Below are 18,205 nucleotides of genomic sequence, written 5' to 3' on the forward strand. Positions count from 1 at the left end.
TTCAAAGAGAAAATTTTATGGACGCTTTTATACACATACACAAATATTTTAATATAATGGTAACTGAAATGTTATCCATATCCTTAGTACTGTCATAATTAACTAAAAAGATATTTTTTAAAATTTCGTAAAAATGACATATTTTACACATCTTCTATTTACAATTGCAATATGCTTAAATGTTATAAAACATCCACTCTGACCTTTAAAATATATGTATACTAGGACTTAGTATTAGATATATTATAATTTATAGCAAACATAGGGTTTGCCGTGTACCTATCTATTCAATGGGAATTTTGTAATCAGCCTGGCTTAATAAAGGCTGCTCAAAACCAAAAATTGACAACAAAAAAGAAAAAGAAAAAAAGAGAAGGAATGTGCAAATATTGGGGCAGGCAAAAAAAAAATTCTCAAGCTTGCATTTTTTAAAATAACACCGTGAAGACTTCCAATAAATTAAAATCTTAACCCTCAAATCCTTTTCCTGGTATTGTCCATCAACTCAATTTTCAGTACTATTAATCTAAAAGGAAAAAACAGCCTCAACAACAAAGGAGAAACCCCACCCCAGGCAGCAGCTCTTCCCCAGGCTGCAGTCAGGCATCAGGGTTTGCTGGAGTGGCTGCTGCTGGCACCGAGGAGCTGCCTCTATGGACGACTCGGGAATACGTGCGCTCCATCCCTGGATGCTTTGCTGACTCCTCCTTGTAGACAATCTTTGCAGGAAAAAAAAAATAAAAGCAACAGTGAGAGAGATCTGAATGATTTGGTGTCTGAAGTGTTTGTTGTTTAACCAAGGGTTTCCCATTTTTTAATTGTTACACAATGATGCCAAGGATCTGACAGAGGAAAGGGACCTTTCCCTGGTAAATGGAGTCTACAGGGATGGGGCTGGGCTGACTTCTGCCAAGCTCCATGGGGTTCCCTGAACTGCACCACTCTCACACAAGTCCCCTAGACATTGCAAACTCCAGGACACCCACCTCAGCACCTCCTGACCGTGCACAGACAGGCCCAGCTCTGCCCACGCTGTCGCTTGGGGGTACAGCAGCCCCACAGAGCTGCCCAGGCTGGGCAGCAGGGCTGGACCAAGTGCCAGGCTGAGCCTGGGGGCAGAACTGCAGTTGAACAGCAGTGGCAAAAGCTCTGTCCTGTCCTAAAGAATGAAGATCTTTTTCCTGAAGAAGCTCTTCTAGTCTTGGTAAAAGCTCTTTTTAAATCTGTCATCCTCCATGGGTGCTTTGTGGAAGCATTCAGAGCAGAGACGGGGGATCCCCACTGAACACACAGCACCAGCACTGGAAGAGAAGCCTTCCCCTTGCCAAAGCTCCAGGTGGAGCCCTACAGCATCACTGCCAGCTGTCCCTGGCCAGGGCTGCAGCCACCCCTCACCTGGGCAGATCTGAGCAGGGACAGCCTCAGCAGCTTGGGCAGGAGCTGCTCCCACATCATGGGCTGCAGGGAGGGCACTGGGACTTGGGCACGCCCTGGCAGCCACTTTTGCTGCTATTGGAACTTGCTTTTGCTGCCATTGGCACTTGCTTTTGCATCAGGGGGCTCTTGTTGAGCTGCCTCACTGGCCTCCCCAAAGTTCACAACCAGGATCCTAAAGAACAGGCCTCTCAAGACTGCTCAGGCACAACACATCACTCATACAGCTTAGATCTTTCTTTAAACTCCCTGGCAAGGGGGTCATTAGAGATGAAATGAAACAAACATACCCAGCAGAAAAACTGCAAGTGAGGGAAATATATGACATTAAAAGAAAAAAAAAATAGATGTAAGAAAAATGAACATACCACTTTTGGCTATAGTATTGAGGGAAATGTTAGACAGGGAAGAAGAGAAGCTGTATAAGCAAGGACCATGACAGAGCTGTCAGAAAAGAAAAACAAAAAAGAGAAAAACAAAAAAGAGAAAAAACATATGGTGATGAAAAAGTCACTGTCAGTAGGTGAGAAACAAAACTCTCTTGAATACAACAATGGGAAAGATGGCAAATTGTACTGGTGTAAAGCACACAGCACAGATGCAAGAGAGCCTCAAGCTTTCCAACTGTGAGATAAATATTTCAGCCACAGTTTATGGCATGTGATTTCTCTGAGGAAATGCTCTGCTCAGAAGCAGAGAGTTCATGAGTTCACTGCAAGAGGAGTAGAGTTTTCTCAAAACCCCTCACTGCCCAGAAAATGGGGCTGTCACGTTTTAGGCTTCCCCAAAGTATTGTAAGCGGGAGACTGTTTTCAGGGTGGACTTTAAAATTCAGATGATTTTGGTAAAAGAGATGACAATTTTTACTCTTGTTGGATGAACTCTTTACACTTTAGCACTGATTTGTACACATAATTTTGTATTATTTAGTATGAAGAAAACTCAGAGCTCATGGATATAAATACAGGTATGAGCATTTAACAGAACTCTCCAAATGTTTTATGAATGCTGAATCTCAGGGGCTGCTCATGCCTCATTTGAGCTGACCATCCATTTTCCATTCTTGTGGGAAACAGTGGTTCACACAAGAGATATGGTGCTGCCTATGCACACTGACAGATGGCCAAAATAACTTCCATGAGAGATGTATAAATATTGATTAATAAAAAACATCCTTAACACTTACAGACTTAAAAAAACCAGTGATAAATACTGGTTAGAATCACTGGAAGGCTTGAGGTTCACAAATCTTTATACACCTGAAGAGGAGAGGGGCACAACCCCCAGACCTGCAGCCACCCCTGAGCTCGACCCCATCCAGCAGGCACCAGGCCCCCAAGCAATTGGGAGCTTTACACCCAAGGAAAAACTCACTCAATGCCACAGTAAGTACAACAATAGGCAAAAAATTCAGGTCAACCCTTATTCTACTCATATGTGAAGATGAATAATGCAGCATGGGGTAATGAAGAGCCATGCAGGCACTGATACCAGTGGTTAAACCAAGTTACTCTGCACCAACAGGGCTTTTGGATGCTACAGGCACCTGGAAATGCAGCACAGCTGCTAGAGAGGAACTATTTATCACATGCAATCTAAGGTAGCCTGCCCATAAACATGCAGAGATATAATTAAACACGGTTTAATTAGCACTTCAGTATACAAATTGCTCAATATTTAATTTAAACTGACAATATTAAAAAAAAAAAAATCTGCCTGGACATAGCAGTAGAATAGCTGCAAGTGTGCACTGGAGTCCAATTCAGAATTTTGGGATGCAATTCATATAATGTATATATGCATGCTCATCCTTCTGAAGCTGCTAAATACATGGCATCTATCCTGACAGTGTACTCAAGTATAAAGAAAAAAATTGAAAAATAACCTTCTCTGAAAGCTGACTATAAACAGACACAATAAAGATATCTCTTGCGGTTGTAAGCTACATCTTAATAGCAATTTAGTGTTTTAATTAAATACAACACAGCTATAGGACAAAGCAAGAAAAGCATAAAGTTTAAACTAGTTTACACTATTTTTCTATGCCTCTAAATCCCAGCCTGCATTCTGCCTCACAAACATTTAGCTTTTCAATATGTAACAAGGCAGAAAACACACCTTTGTTGATCAGATATAGAATATACTTCCATTAAAAAAAAAAGAGGGGAAGAAACAAAAGCTAAAACCACAAGAAAATAAACTGCAATGTTTTACTTCTAGTATTTTTCTCTACAGCTTCATTTGTCACCAGAAGACACAATTAGCCCCCCTTATGGAGCCCACCCAGCACCCAAATGGATTTTCTCACCTGTTCATTCATAACTACAGAGAGCTCGCTGAGCATATCCTTGTAGTGAGACTTCATCTCTCCCTGATACTCAAACTGGTCCTCCTTAATGAGGCGCTCGTTGACATCCAGGGCATGGCCACAGGCTTCAGCAAACTGCCTGCAAGCACCAAAACACAAAATCAGTGACACAGCTTTTGCAGGAATGAAAAAACCCATCTATACACACACAGTGCTGCATCTCCTCTCCCCCTTGCAAACTGCACCTTGTTGGAAGTGAATTTCAGAACTCATTCTCAGATCAAAAGGAATGTTTTCTGCTAGGGCAACCCAGAACTGCAGTAAATGTTTCTCAGGAGTGACTTGTCAGATAGGGTAAATGCAGATGTAAATGAGGCTGGTTCAAATCAGCCTGATTTCATGTCTTGTCTGCCTGTGCTGTGCAGAGTGTCCTATGTGTTATGTGGGGGTGAAAAGCTTAAAATTCATGTTTACCTGAAGATTTCCTTCAGAAGCTTAACTTGGTTATCAGGATATCTCTTAGCATTTGTCTCTTCAAGAAAAGCTCGAGCATAGGCCATTGGTCCAGCATTTACCTGGGTGAGAAATGCACAGCTCAGGAACAGAGAACAAGCCAATCATTGTTGCTTCTCTTGTGCTCCAGGGCTTGGAGACTGGCCTCAGGCAAGCCAGGCTGTGAGAAGAACATCCCCTCACTCCTTCTGTCACCAGGATGGAAGCTGAGGGGTTTTATTTAGGAAACAGGAGCTGCTCAACCTTGTACAGGCTGCAGACCTGTGCTGCCCTTTTCCAAGCCCCCAGCCAGCTGAGCATCCAGACAATTATGTTTGTTTGTAGATATTACAATGAGAACACCAGGAATACACGTGCCTGTCACAATCCCAACTTTCCTAAATAGGGAATGACAAAGCAAATCCTAGCAAAACTCCCTTTAAAAAATCCACCTGCTTGTGATGGGTCATATTCTCAAGTGATACGGGACAGTTTTGTTAGAAAAGTCTTATTTGTTATCTAGAGTAGACTTGAATTGAAAGAGCAAAAAAGTCTGGAATGATGAAAATCAGAATAAAAATTTAGGTACATGCATTGAAAAAAGAGAAAAAAGGCAGCAAATTTTCATTACCTTGACACTGACACTTCCTTGGAGCTTGAGCTGCAGTCGGATCATGTCCACTTCTTCCATTGTGCAAAGCTGATTGAGCTCTGAGACCTTTTTGGACATCTCATCAATGGCCACTTCGATGGGGTTCAGCTCAGTGCTGGTCTGGCTTATGACCTGAATCCTCTTCTTCACGTAAGGGAACAAGTGACTGGCTGCTCAAGAGAAAGAGAGAGAGAAATGGGTCAGAGAACTCGCCCAACAAGGGAGTGTTTAGGAAAGCAGAACAATTAAGTCAAAGTATTAACTTTTGACTTTATCAATCTCTTTATTAATCCATAAAAATTAAGTTTTAATCACTGAATGAGTAGAAGTGGCACAGCAGGTCCAAACTGAATTCTGGTGTACCCGACACTGGAAGAGCATTTCCTTTTGAGCTCATCAAGGGCTGCAGCCACACTGCACTTGCCCTGGGCCCAGCAGGCTCTGGAGCAGATGCAGTGCAGGTGCCACTCCAGCACAACTGACTTCACCACTCCTCCAGCCATAGCAGAAGCCTTGCTTCCTTCTCAAACTGAAAGTGCTTCAGTTTACACAGGAAGCAAATGAAAACACATGACTTTATCAAACAGGAGGGGGGAAAAAAAAAAAAGAAAAAAAAGAGAAGAAAAGACCATTTCCTTTAGTGAAAAGCACTGAGGTGAGGTAGGTGCCAAAGGGAAAACCAGGGGAGAAGAGGAGTCATCAAATTCCCACCTAATGCCAAAGATGGAGCAGGACTAAGAGTGGTGGGAGCTGATGACAGCGTTGTAATAACCCAGAGAAAATATTCTGCCAGAAGAACAGCCCTCTGTTTTTGCCAGGCAGACCATAACAGACTTTCAAGTCCGTGAAACTACCTGCTTCAATGCAGATCTCAAAACACCTACTGCTGCTCAAGCACTTAAAAAAACCACACACAAGCTGTTCCTCCTTTCTTCTTACAAGCAAAACTGTGTCATGTAACAAGACACCCTCAGACATCAGTGCCTCTGTCCTGGCTTGCCAGAACAAAACTTTTAGGTGACTATGCTTGCACTGTAAGCAGTTTTTTCACGTTGTCCTTTGGGGGAAGGAGATGCACTGAAGTTGGCAAGGAACTGGATTTTCTGTCACTTGGGAGCCTTTGCTGTGAACATCAGCCTCTCTGCCCATGGCTGCCCATGAGAACAACGCCTCCATCTCAGACAGTTCCTCATACATCAAAATTCAGACATGTCAAGTTTCAGCAGTTGTCTCACAAAGGAGGCTTTTAAAAAGAGAGATTTTAATCATGATAAGAAGCAAAAAATTTCAGTTTAATATGACTCATTAAGAGAAGACATATCTAGTGCTCCTGACATTCCTGCCTTAAAACACTGACTGAAATCTTATGTCTAGCTTAAAAAATATTCTCTATAATGTATCTTACTCCCATTTTGAATAAAATTTTCTGTCTGCAAGTTTTACTCTTAGCAGAACAGACATGCTACTAGGCTTTTTCTTTGAATTGTTTATTATTAAAAGAAAATGGTTCTGAGTGCTAAGCTGCCTCCAGCAGAACCACTCCCAAGTTACATCACTGCAAGAACAGTTAAGATGTCAATTATAGGGAAAAATAAAGCAGCTGAATGAAAATAACTATCCCTAAGCTGGTCAGCAGGTCTGTAAGGAAGACGTGGCCAAGACCCACAGTGAAAAGATGAGTCATCATCCAGCACAACACTCACCTGCAGATGAAACTACCACTAAAACATCATCCTTAAAGCAGTGAAGAGGTACTTTTAAGATTCAACCCAAATACTGCCATGGGAGCTGGCAGAGAAATTATTCACCTTTAAAACCCTTTACTTCTAGTCAAGGCCTTTCATGGAACTCAAGGAGTTTGGCAAAGGCACTGTTATGATGCATTAAGTCTGATCTGAGCTAACACTTTTCTGATTGCCCTACATGCTTTGGAAGGTCTCCCAAACTCCATGCATGCCCTTCTCTAAGCATCTGCTTCCAGTCAGCTCAGACCTAAACAAGCTCCAGTTTACAGCGTGTCTGTCTCATTGGAGAGCAGGAAATCCAGGACATGCAGAGCTGGAAGCAGGAGTCAGGCATGGCAGAGAGCCAGCGATGGAGCCCTGGCCCTTGAGCTGCCCCTGAGGGCTGGGCAAGGCGGGGTGGAGCAGGGGAGCAGACGTACTGGTGAGGATGGTGCGCCTCTTGCACTGCTCCTCCACCCCGCCGTGCTTCTTGCCCGAGAGCGTGAAGGGCGTCTCGAACACGAAGCGGTTGATGTTGTGGTGCATCTCAAAGTCCGTCCGGCGCTCCTCGGCCTCCTTCTCCTCAAAGAAAGGGGTCACGTAGGTCACCTGGATGTAGGCGTATTTGGGGTCCAGGTCTTTGGGGTTCACCTGCAGGAAAACAATAAAATTATGCTAAGTGTGATGAGCTCCCAAGGCATCCATAACATTTTTGATGTGTTTATTTATTTATGGCCATAGCGATGAAAACTGAGACTTCCAAATGTAACACTCAGATCATGGATGGATACAAGGGCATTTTACCAAGAGTTCCCTAAGAAGAGTGGCACCTTTGACAATAGCCATTGGCAAAAATGGATGAGAGCTAAACGAGACAGGAAACAACCTGCTTCTGCACTGCAGCAAACATCTGCCTGCTCATCTTGCACCATGCACTCAGGTCTGTCCCTTGTGCAAAACCACACGTCTTTCATACCTTGTTGGAATCCTGGATGATCTTCACATTATCTATTCCAAACTTGTCTGCATAAAGTTTCATCAGCCTTTGAGAGATCTCAGACAAGCCAGTTAATTTGGGCTCTTTATAGATATACTCTTTACCTTCCTCTTCTTCAAAAAAGCCCTGTTTAGAAAGGAACAAAAGGATACAGTGAATATAACAGCCATGGCCAAACCTAAATGAGGTGCTTACATCAGGAATCAAAGTTGCCTGTATACCCACCAGAGCGTCCAGCAGGCCCCTTCCAGCACCTAAAGTGAAAAGCTTACCTCTGTCCACTCCTAGCAGACATGTGCCCAGAGGTCACTGTTTATACTGGTCTGCAATCGCCAAAGTTACCCAGGAAAAGATTTATTCACTTAAGAGACTGAGCAGCTTAAAAAGTTAAAGGCCTTTCTTGAAAATGATGATGTGTGTATGATGAAAAAAACCCTCATGGATTAAAAACTAGAATTAAAAATTCTTTAAATCTTAATAATTTGGTTCAATTAACAGCTGTTTGCTAGACACTAAGCCAGCTGGGTTGTGTGCAGCATGTCACCTCCAGAGCATCCTCTGGGAGCCATGTGTGCAGGCACAGCTGGGCACTGCTGTCCATGGCCTTGGCATTGGAGCACCTGGGAACCAGCCTGCATCTCCTCAGGGCAGCTGAAGAGAAACTCTGGTGGGCACCTTGAAAGGCCACATAGAACTGCAGCACTTGCAGAGACAATTAGCAAATTATTCACGTTTGAAAAGAGAAAGAAAAACAACAAATAGACGCACAGATTATGTTCCTTTGCAACAAGTCTTGTTAGGTCATTATTTAATACATTGGATGGACTTGGCAGAGCTTGAATAAAAGGGTTCATAAGAGCTGAACATGAATCTGTCAGGCTTCAGAAGAAATGCACACCTCTGAAAGTTAACAGAGCATTGCATCACCTGCAGGTGAGACACAGCTGCCCCAAGATGAACATGTACATCAGCGCTGCAGGAGCACTCTCCCAGCTGGGCAGAAAGCAGCAGGTGCCCCTTTAACAAGGGCTGCATTTGTCCCAGTGCCATGGGCGGCACCAGCCCCCTCCTGGGGTGTCGTGCAGTTGGTGATGGGCACCACTGCAGCTACACTCACAGCCTCCTCCTTTCACCTCAGTGCACAGTGAGCCAGAGGAAAACACCTGAAGCTGCGGGGAGAGGGGGAAAGGCAGACAGCACTAGTGATGTCAGACCCAAGGCCCTTTGGACTTCACATGATGTGGCTTGGATTGCCAATTCTACAATAAGCCTAAGCAAACTGCTATCTGCAGAAAAACAGAGAAGCAGAAATTAATGAAGGCAAGAGATATCTCCAAAATCTATTCAGAAGGTACTCATGCAAAATCCAGCTTTTTTATCTGGAAGTGTTTCAACTTTGCCCTCTAAAATTATTGATTAGGCAAATCTTCACCAAAAACAAACAGAATTAAAATAAAATAAGCTATGAATTTCATTGCTTCTTTAGGACACCCCAAGATTTATTTCAATGGGGATTAACAAATATGTGCATCTCTGGCTTCTCCTTCAGTGAGGACAAGGGGCAATAAAATTGTCTTTGAATTTGGCAAGTGTCAGGAGTGCTGTGGGCATTACTGGAAACCAATAACTAATAGCTGCAAGAGCAGCTCATCTGACAGCATCTTCTTCAGTCTCACAGGAACCTTCTAACATTGCATGATTTTTAACAACATTATCAATTAAATTCCATAGGCATACGAAGACCTTCACAGGTAATTAGAGAAAAAAACTAAAGCTCCAAAGCTGCTATCCTACAAACATCTGTTGAGCTGGGCAGGCAATTGACTTCCTATTGATTACACTGAGAAAATATCTACAGGATCATAATCTGGTTTCTGATCTTGTTTCCATTGAATCAAAACTGCTTAATGTGGCAAAACTTCATCAGTTTGATGCAATCATACTTAAACATACTACTATGCACTGTTTCTGTCAAAAGATATCTGCTTTCTGTTACTATTCAGTGTTTTCAACAAAATCCCTCCTGTTTTCCAAAATGATCACATAACAAGCTAGAATGTAGTTTATGCTCTTAAACCCTGATTCTGTGTATGCTGGAACAGAGTGCTTACATGTAAGTGCCAAATCTCTGCTGATGCTGCATGGCACGCTGAGGTGATATCTCTGTTAATTGTTTTACTTAAAAAAAAAATACCTGAAAACAAAAAACTAACAGATTTAGTCTTATCTCTAATGCAAGAGACATCATTTAAGGACATATTCCCTACAGCTGACAAGTGACAAGCAGAAGTTAACTGTGAGCTATAAATAATCATGTCTGCCATATGCTATATGTCTGGCAAAGACTATTAAAAGTAAGATTAAATACTTTTCAGAAGCCAAATATCCTCCAATTTCAGGATTTTAAAATATTAAGCAGACAAGGTTACATTATCGATGCATTTCCCTGGATTATTTCCATCCTGGCTGGTTTGGTCCTGCAAGGACAATGCAGCCTCACAGATGAAAATTGTGACAGGGAGCAGCTGATGGTGATGGAAGGCACATGACCCCTGAACAGCAGGTTACTGGTTTCCACTGAGCTCTGATGCTCTGAGAGACAAGTTTTGAGCCAGGCCTATCACTGTGGGAGCTCTGATAAGGCCCTTCCTCATCCTCACACCCCTCCAGACACAGCCTTGGAGCTCACAGACTTTTCTCTGCCCTTTGGTGAAAGGTGCTGAGGTAAAGCCTTCTGCTTGACCTGCCAGGAATTGGCATCTAAGGTTCTTTTCCTGTCTCACCCCACAGTAAGTGATTGTAATCACTGTGAAACTCTGCCCTCCAGCTTCTCCAGCTCCTTGTACACACAGCAGAACAAACCCCAGCTCTGCCTTTGCCTGACACTGCTCTGAAAAACAGCTCTTGAATGTCTTTGCTTATCAGGACAATATGAGTTCTCAGGTATTCAGTACATTTATCAGGATTTTTTTGGCTCTTAATTCAAGAAAAATACTGATTTCTCAAACACTCATCTGTGAGTAAACTCATATGCACTGGCTAGAGTGGTCACTTGGGGGTGCAATGAGACATTGTCACCAAAGGCCTTTAACAGAAAGTGCAGTCTAAACCAGCAGCTGCCCTGAGATCCAGCTCCCTGAGCTGGGAAATAATCTTGCTGGTGAAAACAGATGACTGTGTCCCCTCTGAGGATCATATTAATTCAAACCATCCCTGCACAGGGTCCCTGCAGCAATGCAGTAACCAAATTCTGCCTTTGCATGAAGAACAGTTTTCAGGTGCAGCAGCAGATCTTCCTCCACTAAGAACCCCCAGTATTCTCCCTCCCAGTATTAATCTTTTGTTCTTTAATCTGCTTTCCCTGCAGCTTTTGTTTCAGTTAAGGAACAGCAGCCACATCTCATCTCTCCTGCAAAGGGCAAGGGGAAAGCAGTGCCTGTTGCCTTTAGAGCCCATGACTGGGGGGAACAGACAGAGGAAGACACAGCTGTGACACAGTCATACCCTTTAGAGCACTAAAGCTGTTTAAATGAAGTTGTCCTTGTGGCACTGGCACCTGGGAAGTCACTGCACTGTTACAGAGATGCTAACCCAGAAGTGCTGCAGCTAAATTACCCCGTGGGAGAGCCACTGGCTCTGGGAGAGCACTGCTGTCATTTTGAGGAAGGCCAGGCATAAGGAAAACTCCGCCCTTCCTCGGGTGCAGCTCCTTGCATTTGGCAAATTCAGCTTTGCTAATCTGTCCAGAGAGCCAGGACCTGCCATTCCCCCTGAATTTCATTTGCTTGCTCCTACAGGGACTGCCAGGACCTTGGCCATGGCCTGCCCAGAGTGCTCCAGTGGCCACTGCCATGAGCTCAGACTGACCCAGCAGCCCTGCCCTTGGGAGCTGCAGTGCAGGCCAGCAAAGCAGGCTTGCATTCAAACAGCATTAATGCTACCCCAGGAAATGCAACAGAGGAAGAGGGGCTCCAATCCCACTCCCAGTGGAACCGGGAGGAACTTCCACTGAGATGAGATGAAGCAGCATTGGGCCCCACAGTGCACACACAACATGATGACAGGTACAACTCAGTAGTTCAGGTAACTGAACAAACAAAAGTTAGTTTGCAGGATGCAACAATGAATGCAGCAATGTTATTTTATCTGCCATGAACCAAAGAACCGAGAGCACAGGAAAATTAATGTCAATTAACAGTAGAGGGAAGGATGAAGGATGTGTGAGGAGAATTAAACAAAACATGCAACAGAACTAGACTTACCACAGCCTTGAATAAGATCAAAAGGAGAAAAGAGCAAATTTCTGCATTAAAATCTAATTAGCAAACAGAATGATTCACATCAATCTGTTGTTTACACACTTTATATTTTATAGCACAGGAAATTTTATGCTTGCCAAAACCAGGACTAAAAGGAACATGCTGGACTGCTACACTGGTTTGTGGTGGAAGAAAGCACAAAATAATGCTTCAAGGGTGCTGAAGCACAGCAGAGGAAATAATGCTACTCTACAGTACATTGCACAGAACCAGAGGTAGCCTGGAAGCAAAAGGCAGTCAGTGAAAAACACAACAAAGCATCTACTGCAAATACTGCTCTGCTTTGAGATCTGTTGGAGGAGAGTGCCATTTATCAAAGATGCCTTATCTGGTTCTACTTATGTTGTAGCTTGAAAAACCTGCCCTGCCCCAGTCTCAGCTTTGCTTTATGAAGTCAAGAACTAAAGCTGACACAGAAGTCTGGTCTCTAATACACCCTAAATCCACAGCAGTGGTTTGCACAGAGGCAATGGGGTGCTCTCTGCTGACTAGAATCCTGCTGGGAGTGTGACCCATGAGGCAGCTTTACCCTGGGATTCACCACCAAGTGCTTCCCTGAACTCTCTCAGGAACAGGTCTGAAATGTGACTGTGGGGACAGAAGAGCCCAGGCTCACTTACCTGCCCATAAAATGCCACCCTGTAGTATCTGCCAAAGAGGCGTTTCTCAGAGTTCACCACCTCTGCAACCTTCAGGTAGGAGCGGTGGATGTCGTAGTACAGGTCAGACAGTTTCTGCATGGACAGACAGACAGACAGAGGGAGGTGAGGGCATGCCAGCACCTTGGGAAATGCCACCACAGCTCTGCACAGCTGTGCTTGCCTTAGCTGGCTTCCCAAACCTTTGCAAAGACGGCTGGAAGTGCTAAGGGGACAGTTTAACCTCGTTAGCAGTCATTAAAAATTCACTGCAACACTTCTGTCATCTTCTGGGGGTTTTGTGCCAGTGGAGCCTTTGTGTGCAGGCTCACAGAGAACAATCCCACCACCAGACAGTGCTGCTGACCTGCCAAGGGGGCAGAGAACACAAGTGCTGTTTGTGCAGGTGAGAACAAGGTGCCAACTACCCCAGTCAGCTCCCAGCCCCACACAAAGACGAGCTTTCCACAGTCACCACTGAACAGCACTTTCTCAGGATAGTGAACCAAAATTTCAGCTAACATCTGAATATCTGCTTCCTTAACATACAGCCTATTGCTACCTACCACTTTGTGCGTCTTTCAATTTAACCCCAGAAAAATCAGTAAATGCAATTATCATCTGGCTATCCATTATGTATTGAAATTGCCAAGTAAATAAGAAACTAAGAAACCCTGAAATTGTGAAGAAATCATGCAATTTGTCAGCATTTTCTGAACTTAAATACAATGCAAATGTGCTCTTGGTTTAAAACCCATGTAAAAAATCATAGCCACTGGCTAAGAAAAGAGGTTTATTTGAAAGTTTTTTTACAGTTACTGCTGCATTGATGCTGAAAAGAGGCAGGAAAGACACCAATGTTTTTATTTTCTCACAGCACAAAACATTAACAGGAGGAATTACAGACAGGAAAAAAGAAAACATTCCTTTTAAAGAAAGCACATTTTTTCCCTAAAGGTTTTGATCTTTACTGTTGCCTTAGGATAATTGAAAAGACCCAAACCAAACACCCACTTACTTTAAAGTCCCTCTGCTTTTCACAAACAGCAATGATGGGCTTGTTGACCTCAGCAATAAGCTCATATCTCTCAGATTTCCAGAGGTAGTCAACACACAACTCCAGCTGTTCCACAAGGATATTCTGCAATTTCACAAACGCAAATAGTTCAGCGACTTGACAGCTGGTGGCATTTAATTAATAGCAATGCAGCAAAAGCACATACACACTACTTCATTTTTATTCTGGAACTTTTATATTAAGGTTTATTGCAATTGCACAATGTTTAATCAAGTATTGGTGACATGGCTCTTCTTTAGTAAAAAAAACCTGAAATAACAGTAAAATGAAAATACTTGAATAGTTGACATCTCATGCAGCATAATGGGTTTGCTTCATGGCCTTCCCCTGCCCTGACGTTCAGCTCTGGTACTTTATGCTCTCCTTAGCTAAACATCACTGCAACAGCTGCGACGTTTCACTCAAAAGCTGTGTGCCTTTTAACACTGCCTGAGTACACTCACTCTAATTTGCTGCAACATGCACAGGATTCCACTAGAAACAACATTCTGTTAATACAGAACAGGTATATAAATGTTAACATTGCTGACCTCATTATAGGGAGTATCTTGCATCCCAGAGTCTTCCTTCATAGCACCTTCTTCTTTAATGTTGGGGGTGATGCTCAGAAAAGCAGGCCATCCCATGGAAAACAAGCCTTGAAGTGCAAGTCACAAGAAAGGCTGTTAATGACTCAGTAACCAGATACTTCAAGAAGTTACTAGATGCCATTAAAACAGAGCTGATGAGTTAATTTCTTTTGCAGCCCAAGTAATGAGAAGCACAAATGGAGCTGATGGAATTTATAAGACTATTCCACATTTTCCTCATTGATATAAATTCACTTCTCCAGGCAAAGAGGAATGCCAGCATTCTCCTGATGCAGTGTTATTCCTCTCTTTGGCACTTTGGTTCCTGAGCTCTAAATGCAGGCAGCCCTGGCAAAGCTGCATGTGCAACACTCCTTTGTGCACAGGAATGCCCCTGGCAGGCTGGGGTGACCCAACTCACACTTGGGAACCTGCAGTGTCCCCCCTGTCAGTCCCCAGGACTGCTCAGCCCAGGAGAGGGGCTCCAGGACACTGGCAGTGGCTTTCCTGTCCTGCCTGGCTCAGCAGTCACAGCCAGGGGACTCCCCTGCAGAAAGCTATGGCTGGTGGCACCAGCTGAGGATGGAAAGGCTCATAAGGAATAAAACTGAGCTTAAATCAAGTATTTGCTAAGCTGAGGCCTTCAGTACCATGGCTGCAGCAGAAACAACTTGCATAGGCATCACACTTTACAGATCAGCAAGGATCTGCCCTGCAAGGATTTTACCACTGCTCTGGAGTGGAGAAGGTAAAGCTGCCAGGGGAAGTGACAAACTCCTGACAAAGCCCATGCTTAATTTAACAGTAGGAAAATTCTACTATGGCTCAATTAAAAAAGCTAAGCCATAGTCACTGAGATGGGAGTCTCCATTCTCTCTCAAGTTCTGAAAACTGTTTAAGTACAGGTTTAAAATCATCCAAGTTCTTCACTCCAGCCACTATGATCTTTATTCAGACAAATTCTTTTACCACTACTGAACTGCCCCACAACTATTGCTCTTCACAGAAAGCTTCCTTCTAACAGGATGCATTTTTTCATCTTGTCCACAGACACTTCCAAATGTACTGAAGGACTATAGTCTTTCCATGTTTTCTCTTCCCTAGATATTTGCCCTTGACCCTGGAAATTGCTCTTTGTGGAAATTACTCAAATATCTCATGCTGAGAATTACTATGAAATACAGATATTATAAACTAAATAACCATTGGCATAGAAGCATTAAAAAATATAAGCCTGCACTTTATTTTTAAATAAGCATCATAGATTTAAAAAAAACCCTTTATCTATACTAAGTTACATATGGACAACCAGATATTAATTCCACCCCCCTGCCCTCCCAGCTTTGGACAGCCAAGGAATTGGACATGGATTTGCATGCTAAACACCAATTGACCCAAGAGGGATTTTCCTGCTGCAAAAGCCCATAACCAGAGACATTCTGAGCAATCCATCAAACCAGCCAAAGAGCATCAGCAAAGGAACTCATGATGTTTCCAACATTGTTTTCTATAACAACCTTCAACATGCACTAGAAACAAGTTTGATTTGGTTGATATTTTTCCAAATCAGTTGGAAACCAGCAGTGTGATCTCCTAATCATGTTATTTGACCCACAAACAGGCATGGTTAGAGCACTCACTTCCTCCATTGTGAGTTGTTAGTAACACATTACTATCAGAGACTTGAGCATCTTCCAGGAGCATACGTGAGGTACAAATCTTTTCCATTTTCCAGTAACCTATGATATTGTAAGATGGTATTAGTATACTGCTACTGGTATGTGTTAATACATGCATATTGAATAACAACAGACTGACAAGTGAAGCATTCTCCATTAGCACTAGCTTGCTAAACATTTAACTAAACCTCCTTACACAAAATACACTTTCACTGTTCCAGGTTAAGACTAGGATTTATGATATATTTCAAAAATAAAACATTGGGAAGAATTCAAGCTGCTTTAAGAATACTTTATATATAAGGAAGGAAAGCAGGATAGCAAAAAATTATTTTGAGTAATAATATTTATGGATATACAGTTGGTTTTGGATATGTTGATCTTACCTTTTCTCTTCAGGTACTCTGCAATGAGAGCAGCAATATGAATATAGCACATAGCAGCCTGTAATGAGAGACCAACATATATGGATATGTTAAAGTACCCAGAATTACAACATACATGTGATAAGGAGCATTTACTTTCAGCACTGCCAAATCATGAGGCAGAAAAGGGAAGACAAAAGTAATAAAAGAAAATAAAGGATTAAATGATGAAATCCTCCTCAAGTGTAAATTTCATAATAAATGCATGGATTTTCTCAAGAAACCATTAAGATGACTTAGTAAATAAGGTATTCCTGCGTTATGCAGTGGAATTTTGCATCACCCATTTAGTCTTTGATGAACATGACAACACCTTATAAGCAAAGCTCCTCTCCTGGGCCATCGTGGGGGAGAAGAAAATCCTTTCTATGGGTTACTCACTGCCCATGACCTCCTCTACACCACAGCTACCATGCCTGTTAGGGGTAGGCAGCAGAGGGACACTGCCCTCAGCTTCCCTGTCAGACAGTTTCAGGTCTTGCTCCAGCATGTATCAGGCACTCAAGGTCAGGCAAGCTGAGATAAGCAGATCACATCCCCAGGTGTTTTCGAACCTCTACTCCTCTGATTTCCAATATATGAGAGACACTGTATGATTCCTTTAACTCACTACTGCTGTCAGTGTTCCCAAGCTCTTTCATCAGAACAGCTCAGCCTAAAGACAGATGGATTTCCTGTTAATTTATTCACATTACCTCTGACAAATCTCCATTTCTTGCATGAATCTTGGCCATGCTTTCGAGCCACGTCCTGCGTAGCTCAGGGGTGCTGGCATAGGAATTGGCCAGGCTGTACTGCAGGTCCACCAGCATCTCAGGGTCCTTCTCGTGCTCCTTCATCTGAGCTGTGGCCATCAGAACCGTCCTGATGCGCTTGGTCAGATCCTTCACCTCTGCTGGGAAATTAACGTTCTTTGGGAAAGATAAGCAATGCATCACTGAAACCATCCACAGAGCCCCATGCTGCACCCCCAAACAAGACCAAGTTCTGCTTACAGAGGGCCTCCATCCCCTCCCTAGGTGGGCAGGTTTTGGAGCAGTCACAGTCCCAGAGCAGGCACACATTGCACACAAACCCTGGGTGCTTTTTCCTGATGCCTCACAGCACTGTAAGATGGCCCAAGTCAGTCACCAGTTCCACTGCCATGTGCAATAGCCCTGCTGAAGTCAGGGAACTGGAACAGGTGCTCCTCAATTGCTTACTGGGCCCAGAACTGGATCCTTGCACACTTCCCTCTGAGCAACAGCACCGTGAGCTATAGATAGTCCTGCTTAACTACACTCCCAGCATGTTTCACCATGGGAATAAAGCACAAGTCTGGCTCCTGACCTTCTCACACTGTGCTAGATTAAAACAGAGTCCTTATATTACTCACACCAGCTGTTCTCTTAGCTCAGTGCTTCAGATTTTCTTTTTCAGACAAGCAGTGAAACACATTTGTTTTCAAACTTAATTCCATCCTTTGTTTTGTTTAAAAGCAAAACATTCAGAAAAAGTAAATGAAATTAAATACTCCCTCCTCTGTGTCACACAGAGATAAGCAAGTCACTGAAGCAGTGTGACTGTCTGCAGTGCTGTGAAATCAAAGCTGGACTTCAAAAACAAATAGAATTGTAATGACTTCTTATCAGATAACACACTGAATTACTTCTGCTAACTATCTACCAATTTTCTTATGCTAACTTTATTATTAGTCTCAGTGGAAATACCCTAAAGTCACCTTCAGAGAAGAACAACACCCCCAAAGTATAAAACTGAAAATGCACATTGACATGTGTTTGGACAAGAATTGTAAAAATTAAAAACCAGAATAATTTTTCAACAATTTTTGTACAGACAATAACTATAATAGCGATGGTAACTTGTCTAAGAGCCAAGTATATCTTCAGT

The 18,205-nt window shown here is 43.0% G+C and overlaps 1 protein-coding gene across 9 annotated transcripts in view; it reads right to left on the bottom strand.

The window, feature by feature from the left end:
• DOCK10 (dedicator of cytokinesis 10) overlaps positions 1-18,205 on the bottom strand; it is a 116,867-nt gene continuing 98,662 nt past the window's right edge. For 6 of the 9 annotated variants that reach the window (XM_063166815.1, XM_063166813.1, XM_063166812.1 and 3 more), the window contains exons 45-57: positions 17,011-17,226; positions 16,277-16,334; positions 15,852-15,950; positions 14,173-14,279; positions 13,583-13,705; positions 12,547-12,660; positions 7,587-7,733; positions 7,051-7,261; positions 4,866-5,056; positions 4,217-4,317; positions 3,743-3,881; positions 1,803-1,878; positions 1-719 (exon numbers count right to left, since the gene is read on the bottom strand). In XM_063166815.1, coding sequence (XP_063022885.1) covers positions 652-719; positions 1,803-1,878; positions 3,743-3,881; positions 4,217-4,317; positions 4,866-5,056; positions 7,051-7,261; positions 7,587-7,733; positions 12,547-12,660; positions 13,583-13,705; positions 14,173-14,279; positions 15,852-15,950; positions 16,277-16,334; positions 17,011-17,226 — 1,650 coding nt within the window. In that variant the 3' untranslated portion in view covers positions 1-651. The other 3 variants (XM_063166818.1, XM_063166814.1, XM_063166819.1) reach the window with 3 other exon arrangements.

Source organism: Melospiza melodia, chromosome 12 (assembly GCF_035770615.1).
Source record: "Melospiza melodia melodia isolate bMelMel2 chromosome 12, bMelMel2.pri, whole genome shotgun sequence".
NCBI lineage: Eukaryota > Metazoa > Chordata > Aves > Passeriformes > Passerellidae > Melospiza > Melospiza melodia.